Raw genomic sequence first — 27,644 nt, 5'->3', positions numbered from 1 at the left:
CTGTTACAGCTGAACAATGCAGTTCTTAGTATGTACATTTTATGACTGTTTCTCCTCACATTTAATATGTGACACTCAACCCTTTTGTTCTACTCCTATGTACATTTGTTTTTGTGTTTTATTTTATCTCATTTCAAATGCTCAGATTTGGAAGTGATATGGAAATACTGAGACAGGGGTGAGAATGTATAGCATTAATGATTGAGCTAAGATCACACCGCACGCTTTCTGTGTAGTGTATCTTCTAATTTCCTGAAGCCACTACTATTTCTTATTTGCCTTACACACCACAGATTTGGAATAAAGGAACCAGCTTGAAGTGTGCGCCTTGAGAACTTGGCTGGAAATGTGCTACAAGTGTTTATATCACCACAGCAAAGCAAAAGCTGTCCACTGGTTAGTGGCCACCTCATTACACACTCACACTGTGCTAACAAAGAAAAAGCCATGTGGTAGGTGTGATGGAGGCTACGTGCAGCCTGATACCCGATCCAGACATGGGTCAGGGGGAGGATAAAGTGGTAATGACACAGACGCATCAAACTGCAGTGAGTTACTTGTGTGGGTGATGTAAAAGTTCTGCAAAGTGGCTGAATAAAGAATAATAATAATAGCATGTTCTTGTATAGCGCTGCTAGTTGTACGCAGCGCTTTACAGGGACATTTTGCAGGCACAGATCCCTGCCCCGTGGAGCTTACAATCTATGTTTTTGGTGCCTGAGGAACAGGGAGATAAAGTGACTTGCCCAAGGTCACAAGGAGCCGACACTGGGAATTGAACCAGGCTCCCCTGCTTCACACTCAGTGCAAGTCAGTGTCTTTACTCATTGCCAGTCAGTGTCTTTACTCATTGAGCCACTCCTTCTCTAAAATGTAAAAGTAACGTAACTGGTTGCTTTTATGATTCCACCAAATTATTCCTCACAGTACCCCAAATTTTCGTTGGAACGGTATCACATCATTCTTGTCCCAGTTTACCATAATACAATTCAAATCTGAATAAAATCAACTGAAGGTTACATGGTATCCTAGCGATAAATAATCAAGTGTATAACATCCAATAAGTTCTGTGTATGTACTAACTTCAAGTTATACTTAGGTGATATACTTGCAGAATGTGATTGAGAAGGCTCTCCTTTATTTTATTGTATTGTATGTCTTTATTTATATAGCGCCATAAATGTACATAGCGCTTCACAGTAGTAATACATATCATATAAATAACAAATAATATAAATAACAGGTCATGGGAATAAGTGCTTCAGACATAAAAGTAACATTAAGGAAAAGGAGTCCCTGCTCCGAGGAGCTTACAATCTAATTGGTAGGTAGGAGAACGTATAGAGACAGTAGGAGGGAATTCTAGTAAGTGCGTCTGCAGGGGGCCAAGCTTTATGTATCGTGTCCAGGATTATCCAGTGCTAGTCATATGCTTCTTTAAGCAGATGTGTCTTAAGGTGGGTCTTAAAGGTGGATAGCGAGGGTGCTAGTCGGGTATTGAGGGGAAGAGCATTCCAGAGGTGTGGGGCAGAAAGTGAGAAAGGTTTAAGGCGGGAGAGAGCTTTAGATACAAAGGGGGTAGAAAGAAGACATCCTTGAGAAGAACGCAATATATGTCATTTGCCCTCTAGGTGGGGAATTGTAAGAATTGACGTTTGTAATTTCATCATAAACTGTGATTTTATATTGCAACCAGTCTGATATATATATATATATGTATTTACAGTATCTGATTGAATATATATTTATATGTCTGTATCTTACATGCCTTTGTCTGAACAGATGCTTGGATACCAGGTGAAACTCAGACAAAGATTCGATTAACACCTCAATGAGACCTCTCCCTTTGTTAACTGTATGCAAGAAACAAAGGATGTTCCGAAGATTTGATTAACAATTCAATGAGACCTCTCCCTTGGTTACTGTTGTGGAGAAACTGTTTCAAAGAAACTGATTAAGATCTTAATCAATGGTTCAGAGAGCAAGATCGCCAAACTGGTATTTAAAGCCCAGAGAGCTGTGACACAACTCACACAAGTAAGGCCTGGGACCCGGGCGCGGGCGGCCACACGCGAGTTCCCCACCAGCAGGGGAATCCTCCCGAGCCGGTCCCGGTCCCCCCTGGCTGCACAGCTCACTACACGCTGTGACGCGTCAGCCGCTACGGGATACAAGAGAATGGTGATCCCTAGCGTTGACGCGTCACGTGGTGTGGCTGTGAGCCAATGAGGAGGGGAGGCTTCGGGAGGAGGAGAGGCTTCGGGGAGCGGGGAGGAGTGTGGGGGGAAAGCAGCGTGAGTGCCTGTCTGTGTGTGTGTATGTGTGTGTCTGAGTGCCTATCTGTGTTTGTATATGTGTGTGCCTGAGTGCGTGAGTGCCTGCCTCTGTGTGTGTGTGTATGAGTGCCTGCGTGTGTGTGAGAGAGTGCCTACGTGTGTGTGTATGTGTGTGTCTGAGTGCGTGAGTGCCTGCCTATGTCTGTGTGTGTGTGTGTCTGCGTGTGTGTATGAGTGCCAGCGCGAGCCCGTGGAGGGAGGGAGGGGGGGGGAGAGTAGCGGGTCCCTCCGCTCAAGCCACGCCCCCCCTCCCGCTCAAACCTCCCACTCCCGCCCACCTCCCGCTCCCTACAGACCGCATATCGCGGTCTGTGTATGTCAGCGCCCCCCCTGTCTGCAGTGCGGGCGCGCTGACGGAGGGAGCGGGGCCTTAGCCTTAGGTTAGCTTTCTCCAACAGGGTCCAGTAAGCAGCTCCAGAGGGAGGACCTGAATCATGTGAAGAAATTTCTCAACACAAGATTTAAGCAGGTGGATGAGGTTAATATATATCTGTATAACAGGGTATATCCATCCGTACCTGTTTCTCTCCACATAGTGTATCTGCTATGTAAGTCCTGTTAAATTTCAGGCATTAGCAGGTTAATCCATGGGCCAGTGCCCCACCTCCTCCTTCTGCTTCCCCAGAAACTGAAGGAAGGTCTGTGGAGACTCATGGCCTGTGTACAGACCCTTGTAGATGGGTACAGTCCATGAGCCTGCCCCTTCCAGAAGTTTCATGGGGAGTAGCCTAAAAATTAGTGAAGGTTTTTGCTCCCTGCTCCTCAGGGAGTGAGGTAGTCTTTGCTCCCTGCTCCTCCTGGAGTAAGGAGGGTGAGGGTGTTCCTCTCTGAGCCCTGGCGAGGGTGAAGGAGGTGTATGCTTCCTATTCCTCAGGGAGTGAGGTGGGAGCTGTGAGTCTTCCCCATGGTGGGGTAAGCTTGCTCACTTTTAGGCTGGCTAGCCTAAAGACCACCTGGAGTAGAGCACTATTGAGGAAGGTGCACCGTCTAGACAGCCTGGGGCAAATGGAGTGTGATATGCTCCTAGAAGAGCTGATGCAGAATGCCTGTAATAAAGTACCCTTCAAGATACCTCTGACTCTGGTGTCAGTTCCTGGGCAGGGCGCTGACACCACCATGAAGAATCCAGAGACCTGTGCGAGCCAGTCCTGTTCCTGTCTCTTTACCATCTGGCAGACAACTCAGACCTCCTGCAAACCTACAGGTAGAGCACCATACAACCGTGGTATTGCGCCCACTCCCATACACTGGTCCCGAAGTGAGGTTGGGGGGGACATGTGTTACATCTGTATGCAATTTCCAATATGTAACATCATTTTATAATTGTAATGTAATATAATCTGTTATGTTATTGCTGTTTATACTGTATATACTGTATTGTAACAACAGTTTGATTTGCTCATATTAATTCAATTTTTATATATTCACTTGTGTTTGTGTTTCTCTGTCACACTCTGGCCTTGTCAGTTTGAGCTTGGTTGCGAGTTTCACTTTGTGAAGGAGGCATTAAATCAGGGGTGCACAAACTGAAGGGGGCTAGATTTTCTGGGGGGTGGGGGTGCGCGGCAGTTATAGAGGTCCCGCAATCTCCCCCCAGGCATTTAAATTAAATGCCAGGGGACCACGCAAGGCCTCTATAACACGGGGTCACGCTGGTGCTGATCAGGGGGTGGGGGGTGCGAGCCGCTGAGGAGAGGAGGCAAGGGTGCACACGGGGAAAAGTTTGCGTACCCCTGCATTAAGCTATACACCAGGGGTCTCAAACTCAGTCCTCAAGGGCCACAAACAGGCCAGCTTTTATGGATATCCCTGTCAAAGACTGAGCCACTGATTGAGCCTCCTGTGCTGAAGCAGTCACTGATTGAGCCATTTGACCAGTAAGAAGGAATATCCATAAAACCTGGCCCGTTGGTGGCTGAGTTTGAGACGCCTGCTATACATGGACTAATTACACTTCTTTTTTTCCCCCCTGTGCACAGGAGGTTCTGATTCGGAAGACTCAATGTGTAATGTATTCTGTCCGTGTTGCACTATTTAAAGCTCCCCTGAGTCACAGACCGAGTTATTTGTGTAAGAGTTCGTCTGTTACAGTATCCGACTTCTAATAAAAGACTTCAGACTGTGCGATCTTCCAAAAGCCGAATTGCAGAAAAGTGGTCCAGCCGGCGGCCGCTGTATTTTTATACAGTCTTAAGAGATCTATTTATGGGTCAAAATGAGAAATAGATTTGTTTCCCCTGACCGAGCATATCCGCCTGATAATCCCTCCTGCGCTCTTCCTCCATCTCATCTTTCACTCTCTCCCCATCCTTCCACCGCCTTTCTCTTTCTCCCCAAATCCCTTTCCCTTTATCATTCATGGACTCTCTCTCCTCATCTCCCTCCTTCCATATATCTTTCCTCCCTCGTCTTCGATACGCTGCACTCTTCATAAAGGATTTGTTATAATGATAGGTTTCTGGGCAGAAGTTGTCTGGGTCCTTCTCTCTGCATCTGGAAACCTGTAGGCTGTGTTAGGCCGCGTCCATAGATAGTGCTTGCGGGCGGAGGCACGCTTCCGCTCGGCACAGCCCCTATAGCCGCAATGAGAGCGGCTTTAGTAGGGGCTCGCCTACGCTTCCGCGCGCTTGCGGAAGCGTAGGTCTTAGGGAAATTTAAAATTTACCCGCTTGCCGGCGCGCAGGGCCGGTCACGTGAGCGGTTCGCCCAATGAGGGCGAACCAGCTCCGTGACGTCACTGGCCCGCCGACACGCCCCCGGACGGCGGGCTGTCTAAGGCCAGGGAAAGCACCCGCTTTCCCTGAGCCTCAGGGCGCCTCCGCCTGACCGCCTGAACCATGGTCGAGGCCTTAGGGAGTGAGCACCGCCTTTAATTATTAGGGATGATCTTCAACATTTAGCCAACTGGTAGAGGTACCCCTAAGGGTGCGTTCACGGTGAGGAGACATGCGCGTGCGTGTTCACGCTCGGTGCGTTTAAATACCTTTTAATTGATGCAAGTGTCCAAAGTGCCGCTTGCTGCTGAGGCAAGAGCAGTGCTCGGAGAGACAAAGAAAATTGTTTTCCCGGCGCTCTGGTGTGTCACGTGACCAGGTAAGAGCCAATGAGAGCACAGAAGTCACAACAACCAATCAGATGGAGCTGAGGATGTGACATCACGCCCCACTCCAGGCTGACATCACGTCCCACTCCAGACACCCCCCCCCTCGCTCGAGCACAGTGAGCAGGATAGCGAATCGCTCCTGCTCGGGCAGACTTTGACGTCACGCCTCGTAAGCATGAGCACGCGTCTCCCCACCCTGGCCCCAGCCTTAGTATGGGACATCCACGCCATCAATACAATCCCTCCTAGGACCAAAATGCACTAATGGCAGTGACATGTTTAGGGTCACATCTGGGTGATTGGTGCCTTTTTTTTACCCAAGCCTGACACCTATCAGTATTTTTAACTCCGTTTTAACCCGCTGTGCTGACGCTTGGGAGGGGAGTGATTTCATCTGGCTGCTCCCTTATGTCGGATGTCACTGGGTGTTCTAAAAGAGTTTGCACAGACAGAGACCCCTCTCTTCCCTTATGGGCTTTCCCCTCTGGGGGGAGTGAGGTGGGCAGAGGGGGGGGGAGTGAGGTGGGCAGAGGGGGGGGGAGTGAGGTGGGCAGAGGGAGGGGTGGGGAGTGAGGTGGGCAGAGGGGGGGGGGGAAGTGAGGTGGGCAGAGGGGGGGAAGTGAGGTGGGCAGAGGGTGGGGGGAGTGAGGTGGGCAGAGGGGGGGGGAAGTGAGGTGGGCAGAGGGGGGAAGTGAGGTGGGCAGAGGGTGGGGGGAGTGAGGTGGGCAGAGGGGGGTGAGGTGGGCAGAGAGGGGGGAGTGAGGTGGGCAGAGAGGGGGGAGTGAGATGGGCAGAGAGGGGGGTGGGGAGCGAAGTGGGCAGAGGGGGGGAGTGAGGTGGGCAGAGAGGGGGGAGTAAGGTGAGCAGAGGGGGGGTGTGGGGGAGTGAGGTGGGCAGAGGGGGGAGTGAGGTGAGCAGAGGGGGGGTGTGGGGGAGTGAGGTGGGCAGAGGGGGGCAGTGAGGTGGGCAGAGGGGGGGGAGTGAGGTGGGCAGAGAGGGGGGAGTGAGGTGAGCAGAGGGGGGGCGTGGGGGAGTGAGGTGGGCAGAGGGGGAGTGAGGTGAGCAGAGGGGGGGTGTGGGGGAGTGAGGTGGGCAGAGGGGGGGAGTGAGGTGGGCAGAGGAGGGGAGTGAGGTGGGCAGAGAGGGGGGAGTGAGGTGAGCGGAGGGGGGGTGTGGGGCAGTGAGGTGGGCAGAGGGGGAGTGAGGTGAGCAGAGGGTGGGTGTGGGGGAGTGAGGTGGGCAGAGGGGGGAGTGAGGTGAGCAGAGGGTGGGTGTGGGGGAGTGAGGTGGGCATAGAGGGGGCAGGGGCGGAATCGGGCCGAGATGGGCAAAACGAGATAACCCTGTGTGTTATATCCCCACACTGACAGCGCAGAGCCTGTTATTCCCCACTCGGGGTTAGGTGGCGGCTGTCCCGGCCGGCTTGGCATGTCCTATGTGGGGTTCCGTAGGTCCTGGTCGCTATGGGGACAGACATGGAAGAGAAGGGGTTTGCGGATATCTATGGGGGGAAGATCGTGCTGCAGCAGCAGTCCTATAAAGAGCGGTGCAGGGAGTGCACTGTCACCTGCCCCAAGCTGTCCCTGCGGTCCCTGAGTGCCTGCACCTGCGCCGTGTGGCTGGCAGCGTACGCGGGCTTCGCACTCACAGAGGTGAGGCTGGGGATCACCCCAAGGCCCCAATATCCACCTTATACAGGGATCAGCTCGTACCCACCGCTCTGCGTGTTATACCGCTCTGCATGTTATTATTGCATTGCTCTGCGTGTTATACCGCTCTGCATGTTATTATTGCATTGCTCTGCGTGTTATACCGCTCTGCATGTTATTATTGCATTGCTCTGCGTGTTATACCGCTCTGCATGTTATTATTGCATTGCTCTGCATGTTATACCGCTCTGCATGTTATTATTGCATTGCTCTGCGTGTTATACCGCTCTGCATGTTATTATTGCATTGCTCTGCGTGTTATGCCACTGCCCTGTGTGTTATTATACCATCAGTCTGCATGTTATTGCACTGCGCTGCGTGTTATTGTATTGCTCTGCATGATGTTTCATTGCTGTTTATGCTCTACTAGCTGAGAGACCCGGCGTTGCCCGGGATGTAATGTTCCCGCTCCTCTCTCTCTTTCCCCCTCTCTCTGTTTGTCCCCCAGTCACATCAATCCAGTCTCCCCCCTCCCTCCTTTACAGCTTCATGCAGTGTGTGTGCGCGCGCGCGCGTCAGTGAGTCTGACGCAGAAACACAAACACACACAGACTGAGTGACTGACGTACACACAGTCAGTGTGTGCGTGCCTCAGTCAGTGTGTGTGTGTGCGTGCGTCAGTCAGTGTGTGTGTGCGTGCGTGCATCAGTCAGTGTGTGTGGGGGTGTGTGCGCGCGCGTCAGTCGGTGTGTGTGTGTGTGTGTCAGTCAGTCAGTGTGTGTGTCAGTCAGTCAGTGTGTGTGTCAGTCAGTCAGTGTGTGTGTCAGTCAGTCAGTGTGTGTGTCAGTCAGTCAGTGTGTGTGTCAGTCAGTGTGTGTGTGTGTGTGAGTCAGTGTGTGTGTGTGTGTGAGTCAGTGTGTGTGTGTGTGTCAGTCAGTGTGTGTGTGTGTGTCAGTCAGTGTGTGTGTGTCAGTGTGTGTGTGTGTGCGTGTCAGTGTGTGTGTGTGTGTCAGTCAGTGTGTGTCAGTCAGTGTGTGTGTGTGTGTGCGCGTCAGTCAGTGTGTGTGTGTCAGTCAGTGTGTGTGTGTGCGCGTCAGTTAGTGTGCGTGTGTGTGTGTGTGTGTGTGTCAGTCAGTGTGTGTGCGTGCGTCAGGGTGTGTGTGCATGTGGCTGTCAGGGGTTGTGTACGTGTGGCTGCCAGGGGCTGTGTACGTGCGGCTGCCAGGGGTTGTGTGCGTGCGTCAGTACGTGTGTCAGTCAGTGTGTGTGTATACTCGGCGTTGGCCGGAGGCGGGGCGTGAAAGGCAGGGGGAGTGAGCGCCGGGGAGGGGAGTGTGATGGGGAGGAGGAGAGGTGTGTGTGTGTATACCCGGCGTTGGCCGGAGGCAGGGGGGGGGGGCGTCAAAGGCAGGGGGGCGTCAAAGGCAGGGGGGGGGCGTCAAAGGCAGGGGGGGGGGCGTCAAAGGCAGGGGGGGGGGGGCGTCAAAGGCAGGGTCATCAAAAGCAGGGGGAGGGACGTCAAAGGCAGGGGGGGGCGTCAAAGTCAGGGGGGGGCGTCAAAGGCAGGGGGGGCGTCAAAGGTGGGGGAGGCGTCAAAGGCAGGGGGGGGCGTCAAAGGCAGGGGGGGGGGGCGTCAAAGGCAGGGGGGGGGGCGTCAAAGGCATGGATTCCTCCCCCTGCATTTCCTCACCTGGCAGCATGCCGCGCTCCTTGGGCTGCCACTGGTTCTCTCCCCCCTCGTGGCCTCCGCCGACTCCCGGTGGCACAAAGGAGGTATTAACTCCCTGCCGCCCTCCTCCTGCTCCTCGGGGATGTTGAGCCGTAGAGAGCGTGCTCTGGGAGGTGGGGGGGAAAGAAGTGGGTGGGGGGTGGGAAGTGGGGGGGGTGGAAATGGGGGAGCGACACACACGCGACACCTACCTGTACTTCCGGGCGCCGCCATGTTCTCACTCGGCGCCGCGAGGGAGGAAGGGGGTCCTTCCGGCCGCCGCCATCTTAGGCGCCACGAGGCAGCCTGTCTGTTCCCCCGCCGGGGAGGGAGGTGAGTTGGAGCGCCGGCGGGGAGGGAGAGAGGTGAGTTGGAGAGAGACCCGGCGTTGCCCGTGAGTTACATTTCCCGCTCCCTTCTCTCTCCCTCTTTCTCCGTTCTCCCCAGAGGGGAGGGACGAACAGTGGACAGGAGGGGGGGGGACTGTAGAGGGAGAAAGGGGGTGGCCCGGTATTAAAGGGGTTCCACCCCATTAGGCCACCCCTGACCCCACCCGGGAGACAAGGGGTTAACTGGACTGAGGTCCAGAAATGTGATTTCACCCCTGTTATAACCTGTAAATGTGTATTTTCCTGTTGCCCCTCTGTTATTGTACCTCAGTTTCTGCACACACACACTAGAATCCATCCGGGAGCACAAGGGTTAATAGTCCGTTAATACTGTGTCTTCAAGGTATGGACAAAGCTTCAAAGAAATTCCTTTGCTATCAGGATGACAGATGGCCATAGGGTCCCAATGGCTAGAACTTAAGCTTTGTTCAAAAGGTTTTTTCACCCTGTCTATGTGAGGGTGGAGGGGGCGCATTCCATAGCAGTTTTTAAGTGTCGCACTTATCACTGTCCAACACAGGTTATCTTGTCCAAGATCCGGAGGGGTAGCTGGCCTGGCATTCCATTTGCACATGTGGGGCCTCAGAAAGGAGACCCCAGAGTTCTACTGCACATGTGCCAGCTAGCAGGGGGGCCTGTCCTAAAATGTGTTCCCCCATCAAAGATTGGCTGGAGATAATTGCAAACCAATCCCAGGGTCTTAATGTTACAGATAGAGGGACAAAGGGTTTATAACCTGCTGGTCCCCATCTATCCTTTGTCTTCATTTTTGGTCTTCATGCAAAGTCTTCATTCGTTTTCGTTTTCTGATATGGTTATCTGACATCACCTGAATGATTTCCTGACTGCTGAGAGAAATGCTACATCATACTTCTCATTCCCCAACCCCAATGTAAGTGTACTTCTTGTTTGTTACTGCATTATCTGTTGTGTTCACCTTTATTCTAAGGAATAAATACAATTTATTATATCTTAAGCCTCGTTCAGTTCAAACCCAATTATTTTTTGTGTAATATTAATAAGCCTGTGGAAGCTATCGTCACAGGCGTATTAATAAAACTGGTGGCAGCTGGCGGGACTGAACTGGACCTGGATTACAGTATTCTGTGGGGTACTGTGATCCAGTGGGAACTTGATGGTAATTGCAAGTTCCTGGGACTAAAGATATTGAACACACAGTAGTGCAACAAGTAACGCAAGTTGTCACACCACCTCACTGCTGCGACCCAGAACTCAGAGCCATGAGTGAAGCGGAGAACCTCTATTACCTGAGAACTAGAAATCAGCTAAAAGACAAGTGCCGTGCCTATGGACTGGAATATGTGGACCAGGAGGTCGAGGACATGGTTGTTGCAGTCACCGCATATGAAGCTGAGCATCCAGAGGTCCTGGAAGTAGCTCAGCTTGCCCTTTTACAGCCGCCCGGAGATCAGGGACTGAACCCAGTGCCGGGCCGGCAGGATCCCGGGGAGGGACCAAGTGCACCTCCCAGAACAAGTGCAGCAGGAGGGGCACTGATAGCTGCGGCTACCAGCCCGTTTACCCCTGAAATGCTGGCACTGATAACAGCGTGGGGAGACCGAGGGACACCGGAGGAGCGGCTACAGTTTATCTCTATGGCAGTGAACAGACCCGCTTATTGCCCCCCGGTCCGACCCCCCAAAGATGGACTCCAACTGGACAAGCACAGCCTCACCAAGTATGTGGAGGGCACTGATCAGATTGACATGTTTCAAAGGAACTTTGAAACGCAGTGCCGGCGGTACGGGGTGCTTCCCCAGCATAGGGTTGCACGCCTGGACCCGCTACTCTCCGGCTTGGCTAAGCAGACCTTGATGGCGCTTCCAGATGAGTTTGCTGATGACTATGACCACCTGAAAGAACTTTTGCTGTTTCAGCACGGTTTTACCCCTGAAGCTTACCGGGGTAAGTTCCGGCTGGAGGAGAGGCACCCTCAGGAGACCTATGTCACTTATGTGACCCGCATGGCTTTGTACGGGTTACACTGGGTGGAGGGCTCTGAGGCCAAGACTTACCAACGCCTGCTGGACCTCATCTTTCAGGAGCAGCTCATGCAGCAGTGCCCGCCGGCGGTGAGGGCTTTTGTGTATGATAAAAAGCCCAAGACCTACACCGAGGCGGCGAGGATGGCCGATGACTATGTGGTCAGCCGGTCACAGATGACCGCCAAGGTACCAGCCCAAGCGGTAACCCCAACGGCGCCGGCCAAGAAAGCTGTGAGTACCCCCCAGTGGGCCCAAAAGCCGCCTGCGGGCAGCGGGTCACAGAAGGTGGGAGAGCTCCGGCATGAGCGCCGGTGCTACAATTGCAACAGCACTGGTCACATAAGACCTGATTGCCCGGAACCCCTGCGTTCCAATGGACCCTATCGAGGGCAACGCACCCCAGCTGCGAAGCCGGTAGCCCGCGTGCGGGTGGCTTCCACCAAAGAACCAGGACCGGTCATGGAAACAACTCCCAGCGAGATGTCCCATGTCACCCCTACCCCGGTTTCATCGGTGCCTGCAGCCAGGAGCGGCGGACAGCACAGCGCAGACCTGCAGCAGACGGACGGCCGGAGCAAGCATCTCACCCCGGTCACAGTCGGTGACCGGCCAGCAGTCGGCTTGCTTGATTCAGGAGCTGCAGTGACCCTGGTCCGGCCAGAGGAATTGCTCCCAGGCCCTGGGATGCAGATCACTGTGGCTGACGGAGAGCCACGTTTCCTGCAGGTGGCCCGCATCTTTTTGGATTGGGGGGTGGGCAAGGGTGTGCAGGAGGTGGGGGTTTTACCAGGTTTGGATGCTGAAATTCTTTTGGGCAACGACCTGGGACCGATGACCTGCACCTACGACCGTGTGCCCCAGCCCGCTGCCGTGGCGGCGGTTACCCGGAGCCAGACCGCGGCAAAGCCGGCGGTGGCCACACCAGTCCCCCAGCCTTTGGGACCAACGTTGGCGGAGGGCACAGAGGAGCACGGGGAGGTAAGCCAGGATCAGTTGCAACCACAGGCTGACTTACTGTTTCCCCTTACCTTGTCCCCTTCCCCTGACAATGACATGACTGGGGGGTGGCCAGATTTAGGAGCCCAGTTTAGGGAGGCAGTGAAGGCAGACCCTACCCTGGCCGGCGTGAGACTTCGGGCGTCCGAATCTCAGGCAGGGGAGGGCACTGAGCGCTGCTTATGGCATAAAGGACTCCTATACAGAGAAGAAGGGAACCCGGGGATAGAGAAGGGATTGACTGGTAAGCGACAGCTAGTAGTACCCCAGGGGTACCGACAGCAATTGTTACGGGTAGCTCACTCTATTCCGTTAGCGTGACATCAGGGGGTCACCAGGACGCGAGCCCGGTTATTGCAGCGTTACTTCTGGCCGGGGGCATCCAGGGATGCGGCTGATTTCTGCCGCTCCTGTGATGCCTGCCAGCGAGTGGGTAAGGCGGGCGACCGTGTGAAGGCACCCCTGAAACCCCTACCGATAATAGGGGAACCCTTCCAGAAGGTAGCGATGGACCTGATAGGACCCCTCATGATTCCTAGCAGGTCAGGGAAGCGCTACATCCTCACGGTGGTGGATTTTGCCACCCGGTACCCTGAGGCGGTAGCGCTGGGCACCATAAGTGCCAAGACAGTGGCAGCAGCTTTGCTGAACATTTTTGCTAGGGTAGGTTTCCCTAGTGAGATCCTAACTGATCAGGGGTCGCAGTTCATGAGTGAACTGTTACATGTCTCTGGGACGGACAGTGGACAGGAGGGGGGGGGGGACAGTGGACAGGAGGGGGGACGGACAGTGGACAGGAGGGGTGGGACAGTGGACAGGAGGGGTGGGACAGTGGACAGGAGGGGGGGACAGTGGACAGGAGGGGGGGGACAGTAGACAGGAGGGGGGGGGGCAGTGGACAGGAGGGGGGGGGCAGTGGACAGGAGGGGGGGGGCAGTGGACAGGAGGGGGGGGGCAGTGGACAGGAGGGGGGGGGCAGTGGACAGGGGGGGGCAGTGGACAGGAGGGGGGGCAGTGGACAGGAGGGGGGGGCAGTGGACAGGAGGGGGGGGCAGTGGACAGGGGGGGGTAGTGGACAGGAGAGGGGGGGCAGTGGACAGGAGGGGGGGGCAGTGGACAGGAGGGGGGGGGCAGTGGACAGGAGGGGGGGGGGCAGTGGACAGGAGGGGGGGGGGCAGTGGACAGGAGAGGGGGGCAGTGGACAGGAGAGGGGGGCAGTGGACAGGAGAGGGGGGGCAGTGGACAGGAGAGGGGGGGCAGTGGACAGGAGGGGGGGCTGTGGACAGGAGGGGGGGGCAGTGTCGCACACACTCAGTGACACACACAGACACACACACACACACGTCTCAGTCCCGTGATGCGCCCTTTCTCAGTTCCGTGCGGCGCCGCAGGTGGGGGGGGAGGTGGGGGAGCGACACACGCGACACCTACCTGTACTTCCGGCCGCCGCCATCTTCTCACTCGGCGCCGCGAGGGAGGAAGGGTGTCCGCCATCTTACGCGCCGCGTGGCAGCCTGTTCCCCCGCCGGGGAGGGAGGTGAGTGTAGAGGGAGGTGAGTGTAGAGGGAGGTGAGTGGAGCGGGAGGGAATGGAGCGGGAGGGAGGTGAGTGGAGCGGGAGGGAATGGAGCAGGAGGGAATGGAGCGCGAGGGAAGAAGGGGGTCCGCCATCTTACGCGCCGCGTGGCAGGCTGCCTGTTCCCCCGCCGGGGAGGGAATGAAGCGGGAGGGAGTGGTGTGTAGCGGGAGGGAGTGGTGTGTAGCGGGAGGGAGGGGAGTGTAGCGGGAGGGAGGGAGTGGAGCGGGAGGGAGGTGAGTGCGGGAGGGAGTGGAGCGGGAGGGAGGTGAGTGCGGGAGTGGAGCGGGAGGGAGTGGTGTGTAGCGGGAGGGAGTGGTGTGTAGCAGGAGGGAGGGGAGTGTAGCGGGAGGGAGGTGAGTGGAGCGGGAGGGAGTGGAGCGGGAGGGAGGTGAGTGCGGGAGTGGAGCGGGAGGGAGTGGTGTGTAGCGGGAGGGAGGTGAGTGTGGGAGTGTAGCGGGAGGGAGTAGTGTGTAGCGGGAGGGAGTGGTGTGTAGCGGGAGGGAGGTGAGTGGAGCGGGAGGTGAGTGCGGGAGTGGAGCGGGAGAGAGTGGTGTGTAGCGGGAGGGAGTGGTGTGTAGTGGGAGGGAGTGGTGTGTAGAGGGAGTGGAGCGGGAGGGAGGTGAGTGCGGGAGGGAGGTGAGTGCGGGAGTGGAGCGTGAGGTGAGTGCGGGAGTGGAGCGTGAGGTGAGTGCGGGAGTGGAGCGGGAGGGAGGTGAGTGCGGGAGTGGAGCGGCTTCCGGGCGCGTCTTAGGTGGGCGCGTGTCCCCCCGCCGGGGAGGGAGTGGAGCGGGAGGGAGGTGAGCACCGGGGAGGGGGGGGAGGTGAGTGTGATGGGGGGGGAGAGGACAGAGATGTGTGTGTGTGTGTGTGTTTTTTTATTTTTTTTTGGACCTTTGTCCCGTCACTCCGCCTCAGGCCAATGAGAGGTGTGGGGGGCGGGCCAAGGGGGTGGTGTGAGTGTGTGAGCCCAATGAGAGATGTGCGGGGGTGGGCGGGCCAAGGGACCAATGAGATTGCCGCTAGGGACACAGACATACAGTGCTTTCAGAAATATATAGTAGATAGCTCTGCATGATAATATTAGTACATTGCTCTGCAACGTGCTGCAGGACCTTGTGGTAGCCACTTAAAGGGCCACTGTGCAAATATAGAAAACAGTATGTCTAGGTAGCATCTGTGACTGGGTATGTTTAAAGTATATGTACCGTGTATGTGTATATCAATGTGTTAGTGTATGTCTACGTGTGTATTAGCGTGTTAATGTGCGTGTACGATATGTGCATCTGTTTGTTAGTGTATGCGTATAGTGTGCGTGTTTAACAGTGTGTGAAGGGCACTCCTAGTAGAAAGGGATTACATTATTTGCCCTGCCTGACTTCTCTGGAGAGCTCGTTATGGTACAAATTCCTTCACCTTTATGTTTATTTTTTGCCTGCCTTTAAAAAAAATAATAAATCTATCTATATCTTTATACAGTACTTCATATTCCCTGTGTATACCGTAATAGAACTACAGAAATGTACATATACCCTTGATGATCTTGCATTTCTCCGTACAGAACAGCGTGGTCCTGTCTGCTGCCATATTTGTCACTTTTATTGGCTTGCTGCTGTACCTCCACTTTGTGAAAATTGACCAGGAATCCTTATTGGTCATTGGCTCCCTGGGTATTCAAATGACCTCCTCGTTTGCGTCAGGAAGGGAGAGCACTGCGTTCATTGAAATGTGCAGAGTGAAGGACGTGGTCATCAATGAAGCAGTTTTCATGGTATATGATTTAAATCATTTTTATTGTTGCCTTCCTATTAATGGTGCAATATTTAAAAAATAACTTTACTATGTCATTGCCTTCTTTAAACAAATGTAACTATGCTTAAAGCAAATATTTGGCTGTTTCTGATTTTGTTATTTGAAAGTTGAGAAGATTTTTATCTTCGAAGCCTCTGAATGGGGGAGAAGGGGTCGTTTTAATAACAGGTTTACTTGAACAGTAGCCCACCCAGTCCGTGTTTGGGGGCGATTTATTGAGAAGGAGGGTGAAAATAAATGTTATCGTGTGTGTGTGTGTGTGTGAAAATACAGATTGATCCATTAATTATTGGTTCGACACAGGTTTCTTTACAGTTCCAAATATAGTACTGTATCATGTATTCTTCTAGAGGCAGTTACAATAAGCATTTACAGGTTATTTAAAAAAAAATCTATTTATAAAATGTTTTACATACTGGACACCTAACAAGCTCCTATTGAACCCCCAAAATAACCACAACATATATATAAGCATATGACTGTCACAGAGGAGTGCTACTGAGCATGGCAATATATATTTAAAACCAGAGACAGAACATAAAACACAGACAGAGCTCAGTTTTAGCACATCCAGTGAAACTCATACACGGTACAGTGCCTAAATATATATGTATAAATATCTATTAAGTAAAATGGTCTTTTAGTTTGACATTTTTAGCCAAAATTGTTGTAAGCCCCTGAGCCAACGGCACGGCAGACCACATTTCAGGGGTCCCTAACGCTAATATAAATTCTTAATAACCTGTGTTAATAGCCTCTGCCTGTGCAGACTCCTGTTCAATTCAGTGATATCACACAGAAGGGAGCAGCCAGAGGAAATCAAACCCCTCTCGTATCTCATTTTTATCTTCTTTACAAAATAAGTTGTTTATAAATGTCTCATTAAAAAAACACAAAACAAACACACATTACTCAGATTTAACTCCTTAAACGTGACTGTTATTGGTTCATTTTGGCACTGGGATAAACTGCATCTTTAAGAAGGACCTCCTTTCCCATTCAGGACCACAATATCATTGGCATGTTTGATGGGGGAAATGTACAAGGTTGGTAGCCAAATGTGTTAGAGGGGACTAAAAATGATATTTTATCGGATATGCTGATTTTTCTCATTGATACTTTATGGAAGTTCATGAAACATGGATGCTAAAAAATCAGTGAGACAGACTCCAAATCCTTGAGTTGACGTCTGTCTTAATGACTGACATGAGATTTTTTCAGAGATTAAATTATAATGAACAAGAACGTCCTGATATTAGAAATTCTGGTCAGTGTTTACTAAGTGGTGCTATTCGATACGACCACTTATTGCACCAGAAGACATCTTCTGACCAGTTAAAGTGAGTAAACCTAAGGTTTCTTCCGACTCTGGATGGATGGTGTCTTACGGAGTAGCACTGCATAGTAAATGTGGTCCTCTGTGCTATACATCAGAATCACTATTCTTGACTGTAATTTCCCTTAACTGCTGGAAAATTCTAATGAAATATTCTAATCTTGCGATTTTCAGCAAAAAGTTATCTACTACTTGTGCATACTCCTTAAAGATCCTTCTGACCCCAACGGGATCGCGGAGATCGTACCAGTGTTTCAGGTCAGTGAGCACATCCAGGTTATTATTATTATTTTTAGTTATCTGAAAATGATTTAGATATTGAATTGGTTCAGCAACCTAGATGTTTCTAGGACACACAATCTCAAACTGACATTGTACTTAGAACCAGATCCAAACATGAAGAATAGCCCAAAACATCTCGGGTTTGGGTATAATCTCATTCCCTCACATGATAAACAAAATAAGAACCACATGTGAGCATAATAGTGTGTATTGTTATAGCACCATTATTTCAAATACATATCGAAAATGGTTACACATCTCTTTTTACTGTTATTGCACATCTAATAACTGGGGCTTTAGGAACATTTTAAATGGGTGTGATTACAATGTGGGAATATGTCTGAAAAGAACACTGTTGAAATATGTGTATTTGTATTTTAACTATTCAGAGCTCGAAGCCACGGCTAGACTGCTTGGTTGAAGTTTATAGGACCTGCCAGGACATCTTATCCCAGAAGAGCAGTACTGGAGAAGCTTCTGAGTAGCACTGGGTCTGGGGTGCGATCGCATTGCCATGCTTCCAAAAACCTGCATGGGGTTGGACCAATCTTCTAAAGCAGGGGTGGCCAACTCCCGTCCTCAAAGGCCACCAACAGGCCAGGTTTTCAGGATTTCCCAGTTTCAGCACAGGTGGCTCATTCAAAGACTGAGCTACCTGTGCTGAAGCAGGGATATCCCTAAAACCTGGCGCGTTGGTGGCCCTTGAGGGCGGGAGTTGGCCACCCCTGTTCTAAAGCTCTGGAAAAAAGGTTCTGTCTGTTCACCACGACACATTTCACCAAGCCTAATATCGCAGGACTTTATCACAAGGTGGCTATTTCTTGGGTTGGTTCCAGGAAAGGTGACCTCCTTGTTGAAACGGGATGTCCATCCTCACACGAAAGGGAATTCAGAACAATTTTTAATAAAGTATTTTGAAATATTTTTTTTTGCACTTTTAATTAATATTTCCACGGTGAACAAATTCTTTGAAGGGTTAATACAATCTTTCAGATTTATTTTGGTGATAAGACTGTCCAAGCTCAAAGCCACAGGCAAATTGTTCTCTTTGTTTTGTTCCGTGTTTGCAAAGTATTTACTAAGCTGCCAGTCATGTAAATAAACAGAAGTAGTTAAAGCAGTATTGCAAGCTGCCGTTTTTTTTTCTTTTTATGTAATTTCCCACCCCTTTTAATATGTGCATCAATACAATCCACACAATAAGTAATTAGCTAAGTTGCCGATCGATTCGTTCTCCTGTGATCGATCGGCGAAGATTCGGCCCGTGGTTTCACTAAATGGCTGTCAGTGCAGCAGAAGAGGACCAAAGATGCAAAGTTCTGTGGGGAAGATCATGTGACCAGGCAGTCACTAGATACAATTGGTGCGCTGCTAGAGAGAGGGCAGGGCTCAAAATGGGGTGTGCCTGAGCCTGTTTCAGAAGTGGAAGGGGATGTGACTTTGTAAATGGCTGCTATAGAAACAAAAAATGCTTTTACATTATAATATCAAAAATGTCTTTCAGAGTGGAATTAAAATACATGCTACAAGTATTTTCTCGTTGTACGGAACTGATGTTTTAAAAACATGTATGATATTGCTTGGTCTGCAGCTCTAATAGCTTTTCTTCGGCTCTGCTGAATTCAGCCTAAATAAATACAATTCACAAGATACAAATCAGTGAAACTGTTACTTTATGAGTGATTAAATCTTTCTAAGGATTCACATTATTTTAAAAAAAAAATCCTGCTGATTTTATAAGTTATCGTTCTATGTGTAGGCTGAGAAAAGCGTAAATAAAAAACACAGTCTGAGGTTATTTTGAAACAGAATAACACGTGAACTTATTCAAGTCAAGTGCACAACGGAGACAGCTTTTGAAAAAAAGCTCTCTAAACAATAAACACAGTATGCCATATATTTATACCCTAAATACTAAAAAGTGTCCTCCCTCAATGGGGGCTTGTACGTCACTAATATTACCTCATTTTGTAATACATAACAATACTAAAGCTGATGTCATTTTGTAATACATAACAATATTGGATAACTGCCTTTCAGCTAAAAACCATTATGGGGTTAAATGGGATGTGCCTATTCTGCCACCTGGCATATTGTATGAGAATCAGTTTCTCTGTAAGAATCTGAGCTTATCTCACGGGTTCTCACAACCTCTGGCCTGTTTACACTTTCCATTTGAAGCTGATTGGATGAGGAAAGATCAATAAAGTCAGCTAAGAGCGAAAACATTCCATTCTCTGCTTCACACGTTTGTTTATACAGAAATGAAACACAGAAATTAAGACTCACAAAGACAAGACAAGATGGCGGATTGAAATATTCAAACAAAATGGCTTCATCCTAAATGCTGTTATGTTGTTATGCCAGACCCCCTAATGTCTCAACTTCGTCAAGGCTTCTCTGAGACTTAGATTAAACGAAGTATTCTACAAAATTTTATACCTAGACAAGGGGCAGCCAACTCCAGTTCTCACAGGCCCCCAACAGGTCAGGTTTTCAGGATATCCCTGCTTCAGTCTTTGAGCCTCTGAGCCAGCTGTGCTGAAGCAGAGATACTGCAAACCTGACCTGTTGGGGGTTGTGGGGGGTCTTGAGGACTGGAGTTAAGCACTCATGACCTAGACCAGCGGTGCGCAAACTGTGGGGCGCGACCCCCAGGGGGGGCGCGACACTGCCGACGGGGGGCGCGGGGTTTACAGAGGCCCCGCGCGCTTCCCGAAGGCACTTAAATTAAGTGCCGGGTGAGCTGCAGGGCCTCTGTAAACCTAACTTACCGTGGCTCTGGCGGCTTCCTCCCTGCGGCGCCATGGCAACGCGGCGTCAAAATGACGCTGCGAGGTCATGTGACGTCACGTTGCTATGGCAACGTGACGTCATTACGCCGGAGCGCGGGTAAGTTGGGGTTGGGGGGGGCGCGGGAGCGAGGGGACAGCCGTCAGGGGGGCGCAGGGGAAAAAGTTTGCGCCCCCCTGACCTAGACAATGGTCAAAGTCTGAATTTTGCCACAAAAACGCTTTTTTTTTTTTTTTTTTTTTGCATTTTTGAATGTTTGGAAATTACCAAAGATTGAAGAAAAGGGAAAAAAAAAAACAGTAACTTCTTTTCTTTACATTTTTAAAAGTTTGGGGAAGAGTAAAAATAAATAAATAGTAACATTTTGAAAAAAGTGTGAAGGAAAAAGTTTGCTGACAAACCATAAGTTAGGGCTACTTTGTTCTAGCAATTTCCTTCCTTAGAAAAAAAAAAAAGACCTACTAAAATGAGTTAATTGCGCTATCAATTTTCAGTTTACAAGTTGATTTTTGAAAAAATTGTAAAGAAGTTACCCCAATTCCGATAAGTTTGCCATCTCTAGTTTATTCTTTTTTTTTAATGAATCCTAGAAACCTAAGATGGTTCATCTATGGTGGGAAAAAATAAAAAGTTTGGTTAGGAACTCAGATGTGCAAATAAAAATATTTTAAAATGCAGTTGTGAAAAAACGTTTTTTATTTCCCCCCCAAATTTGATTCCTTGAGAAGCATTTTGCAAAGCCTTAAAGGGCCCCAATGAAGTAAGCTTTCAGCGCCGTATCGCCAGGCAGCGAGCGAAACACGGCGTGTGCGCGATCTATAGTCTCCGCATTAAGCGTATCTAGTGATTTTAAAGAATTTCACAAATTGGCATTTTTAAATGAAATTGCCATACACATTGACATAATGCTCGGCAAAATCCTGTTCTATAGTGTCCGCCTGATTTAAACCTTTCATTAAACCAACATGTTCTTCACAGACAGAGGTTTGACACGTCTCAGGTCTCTTCAAGGAGCAATCCAAGGGGCATTTTATTTTTTCCTTTCATTTAAAAAAAAAAAAAAAAAAATATATGTTCGAAATGGGATCTCGGGAGCTGAACCCCATTAATTTCAGCTCCGGGGTCCTCCTGCTTCCCGAGATACAGATTTCCGAAGGGGGCGCCGGGACCTCGGCAAAGTTTAAAGCTCCTGTGTCACGTAGGCCAATAGGAAGCCCAACCTGATGATGTTACGACTTCCTATTGGTCCGCAGGGCGTGGAAGCTTTGAAACTCTGCCGTTACATGAACCAAACTAGCAAGCCGGAGCAGCTACTGGCCCCCCTACGGGAGGTATCTCGGGAAGCAGGGGGTCCCCGAAGCTGAACTTGATTGGGTTCAGTTCCCGGAGACCCCCCGCTTCAATCTGATGGAGAGAAAAAACAGCCATTGATTGAGCCACCTGTGCTGAACCAGAGACTTATAAAACCTGACCTTTTGGGGGGTTTTGAGGACTGGAGTTGGCCACCCCTGCACTCAGGGTTGCCACCTCCGGGTTTGACCCCGAGACTCCGGGCACTTACCTCCGGGCTACGGGTTGCCGTCGTCAATCTCCGGGTGGCGGTGTCTCCGGCATTTTCTGTTATTCTCCTGCAATTTCCCCCTCCAACTGCAGTGAACATGTCTGCGCGGCGTTCCCACGCCGCGCAGCCATGTTGACTGCATTTGGAGGGGGAATGGCACCAGGATGCCGGGAGACGCCGCCGCAGCTGCAGCACCACGCCACACAAAGTAAGGGTTTTTTTTCCCCCCGCCGGGTTGGCCTTCAGTAGACGTAGTAGATGGTGGCTACCCCTGCCTGCACGAGAGACTCTGCCTGCTGCTTTACACAGCTTGTACAGCTCAGCCAGGGGTATGGAAGTACCGAGTCAAAAAACAAACCTGTTATGCCGATTGAAAACAGCAGTGTTTATGGTGCAATCTTGAAGCTAAATGTCCTGTACCTCTCGCACTGACGTTAGAAACAGCTGTGGGAGTTTCGGTGAAGGAGGGTCCATCGTCCTCTGTCTTGGATTGGATACTCTTGACATTTGATATCAGGGTTTTCTGCCTTCACCTGCTGTTGTGGTTGTTGTGAGCTAGTGAGAACGGATAACGTCAAACCATCTGATGAATGTAGTTGATGAGGCGTCTTTTTTTAACAGTGATATTAATAACAACACGTTTCTTTTTCTTTTCTTGATCATACCAAGTGGGCGATTTAAATGTTTGCTACAATGGGTCCATCTGAAAGCAGCGATTCCCCCCCCCCCTTGTTTTCTCTAAACCAGGGGTGCTCCACTCTAATCCTCAAGCCCCCACCAACACGTCAGGTTTTCAGGATATCCCAGCTTCAGCAAAAAATGGTTCAATCAGTCCCTGCTTCAGCACAGATGGGTCCCCTCTGATTGAGCCACCTATGCTAAAGTTGGGATATCCTGAAAACCTGACCTGTTGGGGGGGGGTGGGGGGGGCTTGAGAACTGGAGTTCAGCACTCCCGCTCTAAACCAGGGGTGCGCAAACTTTTGTCTGCGCCCCCTTACCTTTTCTCCAGCAGTTTCTGACGTCACAACGTCATGTGACCCCGCAGCATCATTTGATGTCGCGTTTCCATGGTGACGTGTCACCAGAGGCCGCTGGAGAAAAGGTAAGGGACATACAGAGGCCTTGCGCGCTCCCCGGCATTTAATTTAAATATTGTGGGGAAGAGCGCGGGGCCTCTGTAAGCGCCACGCCCTCCTTCCCCCTGAAAATGTCACACCCCCCCAGCTTGCGCACCCCCTGCTCTAAACTATTAGACGCAGGAAACTCCCCAGTTTGAATGATGTAAGAAAATCAATATTAAAATTGATTGCTACTTTAAGGTACACCCAGAGGGTTAAACAGTTACTGCTTAAGTTTAACAAATAAGTTTATTAATTAAATATAGTATCTTGAGATGCATATTTTCATTGAAATCTGTAATGCTCCTTTCCATTGTATGGTGAGGACTTTTCTCCTTTTGTGTTGTCATACACAGAGGTTGTTTTTTTCCCCCCAGAAGTGTACGTAACGGATTTCATCCATAGGATGTACAGAATTACTTTACATTGTTTCATGTGTGTTGCATTTCTAAGGTGAAAACCACATAAAACTAGAATGTTGGGTGTTTAAGAGCGCTTTGATGGGACAGTAACGCACTGTTAACAGTGCATTAACTCAGGGGGGCTAAGCCCCAGTCCTCAAGCCTCCCCACCCCCCCAGCAGATCAGGTTTTCAGGATATCCCAGCTTCAGCACAGGTGGCTGAATCGAGCCACCTGTGCTGAAGCAGGGACTGATTGAACCACCGGTGCAGGGATATCCTGAAAACCTAACCTGTTGGGGGGGCTTTAGGACTGGTGTTGAGCACCTCTCCATTAACTACAACTAAGCTAATTAAAATTAACACATTACCTGTGTTTACCCCACTGCAGAATGAAATGTATGAACACGTGTTGGTTGTGATACCTTTGTATTGGACAAACCGCTACACGAGCTGCAGAGAGCGAACGCTCTGTCAGCAGGTCAGAGAAAATGAGAACCTACTGCATGTTCTGAGCAGTGCCCTGAAATGGTAAAAGTATTGCACAGCAGTCACTTTAACAGCGTTTGAAGTGGATCGCCCTGGTTCAGCGTCAAAGAACACAAAGAAAGACAGATGGAGTTTTTCACAGAATAGGAAGTTTTTACATTTCGTGTAATTTAATCTTTCGTGTGTGTGTGTCACCAATCATCATCCTTTTGATTTATTTGTGTGTCTACAGGTATGTGTGTATATATAGTATAGTACAATATGTCCCTTAAAGGGTCACTCCCGCCTAGGCCCAAAATGACTGTGGCACGTGTAAATGGTGCTGATTTGACACATCTTTTAACATTTCCATGGTAAACCAAAGCATGAGATTTGTATTTATTTATTTTTACACTGTCGGTCAGTCCTTGAGACCACGGAAAATTGTTCTTTTTCCTCTGTAAAGTAATTTATTATGAAGCCACCTTTAGTCAGATAAACATAAGTAGATTAAGATACAGTAGGGCCCCGCTCATTCAGCGGGTTCCGTTCCAGGCCGCCGCCGTAAAGCGGAAAGCGGTGCCCTGCTGTACTGTATTGTACCTTTGAAAACAGAGATGCAGAGCTGTAAACCGACTGTTTCGCTGACAAATTGCACCTGAAGATGCTATGGTGGAGGGAGCCTCGCTCTTATACCCCTTGTTGGACAAAGCGTGCTGCCTAGGGATGGGTTAGAATAGCTGGAGAAGTGTATCAAAGAGGATACACCAAAGAAATCCCTTTCGTAGGCTACCTCCAGTAACAGCTCAAATAGAGAACACCTAAAGACTAATACCTATATGATACACCCATTTAAAGAGGTGTCAGTACTGCCACAGGGCAGCACTTGCTCTGAACTGTACTACACTACATAAAAGATCCTTTCTAACAAGAACATCTGCACTAATACGTGAACCAACCAAATTTTAGCCTACCACGCATAGCGTATGCAGCTGCCATAACTATATATCAACATAGGACATATCTCTGTGTGTGCACAGGGAATTTAACATTTACTACTATATGTGTAAGTTCACAATATAAATACACCGCTTGTCTATCTGTGTATCTACTTATTTCACACTATACGCAGGACACACAGAACAGCATTCGTGTAAGCCCTGTTGGGCGCATGCGCAAGTGGCGCTTCAATAGTGCCAACAGTATCTTCTACACTAATCTCTAGGAAAATTACACAACACAGCACAAAACCGCGTTCTAACAAGAACACGTACAAGACTGTGTGATTAAAATACACACCAGTCGAATACTTACTGCGTAAGCAACTCCTGTCATCGCAAGATGAACGCGGGGCTTTTTTCCATCTATGCACGGGGAACCCCATAAATACTCCTAATACATTCCTAGATTTCTAAAGATCACAATAGAACACAGCGCCTGCCAATCTATTGATTTACCTACCTTGCACTGTACGCAGATCACGGAGATCAGCATCAATAGAGGCCCGTTTTGACGCATGCGCGGACGGAGTCTATACAACAAACTGAGGGCTATGAACGGCCCCACTCAAGAGCGCATGCGCGGTGCGCAATAGACCAAAATTGTGGCAACAGACTGCACTGGCTAGCACAGAAGCGTTTTCCTTTGGTATATAAGGGATAAAATATACATGAGGCATCTCCATCACATATAGGGTATTTTTGCCACCTTAGCAACTACCACCTAGATACACAAAAAGAGTGTTAACACACAGCTCTTGATAAACATACGTGCTAAACAAGTATACATCAATATTCCCATAACCTGTTCTATACAGTGGGTGCTTTACAAACAACCCACTGTGACTTTGTACCATAAGCAAACTAGGGTACGTTCTCCTATGCTAAAATACAGCAACATATACTTAACAGGGATACAGGGAACAGATTCCTACAGTGGAACTTTGTTCATATATGATAAAGAACACAACACTCCCAAACAAGGGATCAGATGACAATACCCAAAAGCACACGGGCTGTAGAAACATAGAAATATAAAACAAATATATACGTAACAAAAGGGCGTATCTATTCTCTATAGAGCAATACACAGACAATAAAGGAGAGGCATGGCAGAGACCAAATAGACTATAGGTGTCTATCTTTTATTTCGAGTATATAGATTCACAATATATACTGTTTTAAGTACACGTTTGACACATCAGTATGAAATAAAGTTAACTTCACCCACCACATTCACCCCTGACCGTATCTTATACTATATTAGTGAAAGCACTGTATGTTTGCCTGCCTGCATGCATGCATGCCTGCCTGCTGGATGTCCGGTGTCCCTAGGGACAATGCCATTGCACCTTTGGCCTGTCACTCCGCCTCAGGCCATGCCCGCCCCCGCACCATGCCCGCCCCCGCACACCTGTCATTGGTCGGCCATGCCCGCCCCCCCGCACCATGCCCGCCCCCGCACACCTGTCATTGGTCTGCGGCCAGCACCCCGCACCATGCCCGCCCCCGCACACCTCTCATTGGTCTAAGGCCAACAACACTGACACACTGTCACACCCCTCACTGAGCTACACCACTGACACACTCTACCACCCCTCACTGAGCTTTGGGAATCGCTGCACCTAACCCTAACTGCTCTGAGACATTTGCACAACTGACAGATTTGAAACTTTTTTGGGACAACCCTGACCACCTGCTACCTCACCACCTTCTAACAATCAGGTACAGAGTCTTCTCTCTATAAATACTCTTCTCTCTATAAATACACCCACATCCACACACCGCCTCTTCAAAACACCACCCTCGCACACCCCCACCCCACACTCTGCTCCAGGGCTACCGACTCAGCATTAACCACCATTAAAAACCCCTCCGCCCCCCCCCCGCTCATCACCTCCACCGCATGGTGCTCATCCGGAGGCATACTGACTTGCCATTAACACCCCCCCCCCCCCTCACCTCCACCACGGACACCATTATTAACCCCCCCCCCCCCGCTCCTCACCTCCACTACGGACACCATTAACCCCCCCCCAAACACCACCCCCACCCCCGGTCCTCACCCCGCTCCTCACCTCCACAACGCCCACCGCATGGTGTTCATCCACACCCATACCCCCCGCTCCTCACCTCCAGCGCATGGTCCTCATCCGGAGCATGAAAGACGCCATTAACCCCCCCCCCCCCCGCTCCTCACCTCCACCGCATCCTGCTCATCCGGAGTAAAAAACACGCCATTAACAACACCCCCCGCTCCTCTCCTCCACCGCAAGGTGCTCATCCGGATCAAATAAAAAACACATTAACACCCCCCCCCCCGCTCCTCACCTCCACCGCATGGATCAAAAAATACCCCATTACCACCACCCGCCCCCCTCCTCCACCGCATGGTGCTCATCCGGAGAAAAAAAAAAACATTACCACCACCCGCTCCACCGCTCCTCTCCTCCACCGCATGGTGCTCATCCGGGGCCATACTCATCCACTCACCCACCCCCCTCATCCACTCACCCCCCCCCCTCATCCACTCACCCCCCCCTCCTCCACTCACCCCCCCCCTCCTCCACTCACCCCCCCCCTCCTCCACTCACCCCCCCCCCTCCTCCACTCACCCCCCCCTCCTCATCCACTCACCCCCCCTCCTCATCCCCTACCCCCCCTCCTCATCCCCTCCCCCCCCTCAACCACTCACCCCCCCTCATCATCCACTCCATCCCCTCCTCATCCACTCACCCCCCATCTCATCCCCTCTCCCCCCCTCCTCATCCACTCAACCCCCCTCCTCATCCACTCAGCCCCCTCCTCATCCCCTCCCCCCCCCATCTCATCCCCTCCCCCCCCATCTCATCCCCTCTTCCCCCCATCTCATCCCCTCCCCCCCCATCTCAAACCCTCTTCCCCCCATCTCATCCCCTCTTCCCCCCCTCCTCATCCACTCACCCCCCCTCCTCATCCCCTCCTCATCCACTCCCCCCCTCATCATCCCCTCCCCCCTCCTCATACACTCCCCCCCCTCCTCATACACTCACCCCCCACTCCTCATCCACTCCCCCCCTCCTCATCCCCTCCCCCCCTCCTCATCCACTCCCCCCTCCTCATCCCCTCCCCC

At 50.7% G+C, this 27,644-nt stretch overlaps 1 protein-coding gene across 1 annotated transcript; it reads left to right on the top strand.

Moving 5' to 3' along the window:
• The first annotated feature begins 6,773 nt into the window (after window positions 1–6,773).
• Window positions 6,774–18,309, top strand: PIGH (phosphatidylinositol glycan anchor biosynthesis class H). Its single transcript, XM_075613513.1, has 4 exons — window positions 6,774–7,091; window positions 15,324–15,533; window positions 17,085–17,168; window positions 17,582–18,309. The coding sequence occupies exons 1-4, from the start codon at window positions 6,903–6,905 to the stop codon at window positions 17,675–17,677; spliced, it is 579 nt and encodes a 192-aa protein (XP_075469628.1). The 5' UTR covers window positions 6,774–6,902; the 3' UTR covers window positions 17,678–18,309.
• The last annotated feature ends 9,335 nt before the right edge of the window (window positions 18,310–27,644 follow it).

This window comes from Ascaphus truei, chromosome 9 (assembly GCF_040206685.1).
Source record: "Ascaphus truei isolate aAscTru1 chromosome 9, aAscTru1.hap1, whole genome shotgun sequence".
Taxonomy (NCBI): domain Eukaryota; kingdom Metazoa; phylum Chordata; class Amphibia; order Anura; family Ascaphidae; genus Ascaphus; species Ascaphus truei.
The sequence above is the reverse complement of the archived record's forward strand: the minus strand, read 5'-3'. Positions and strand labels throughout refer to the sequence as shown.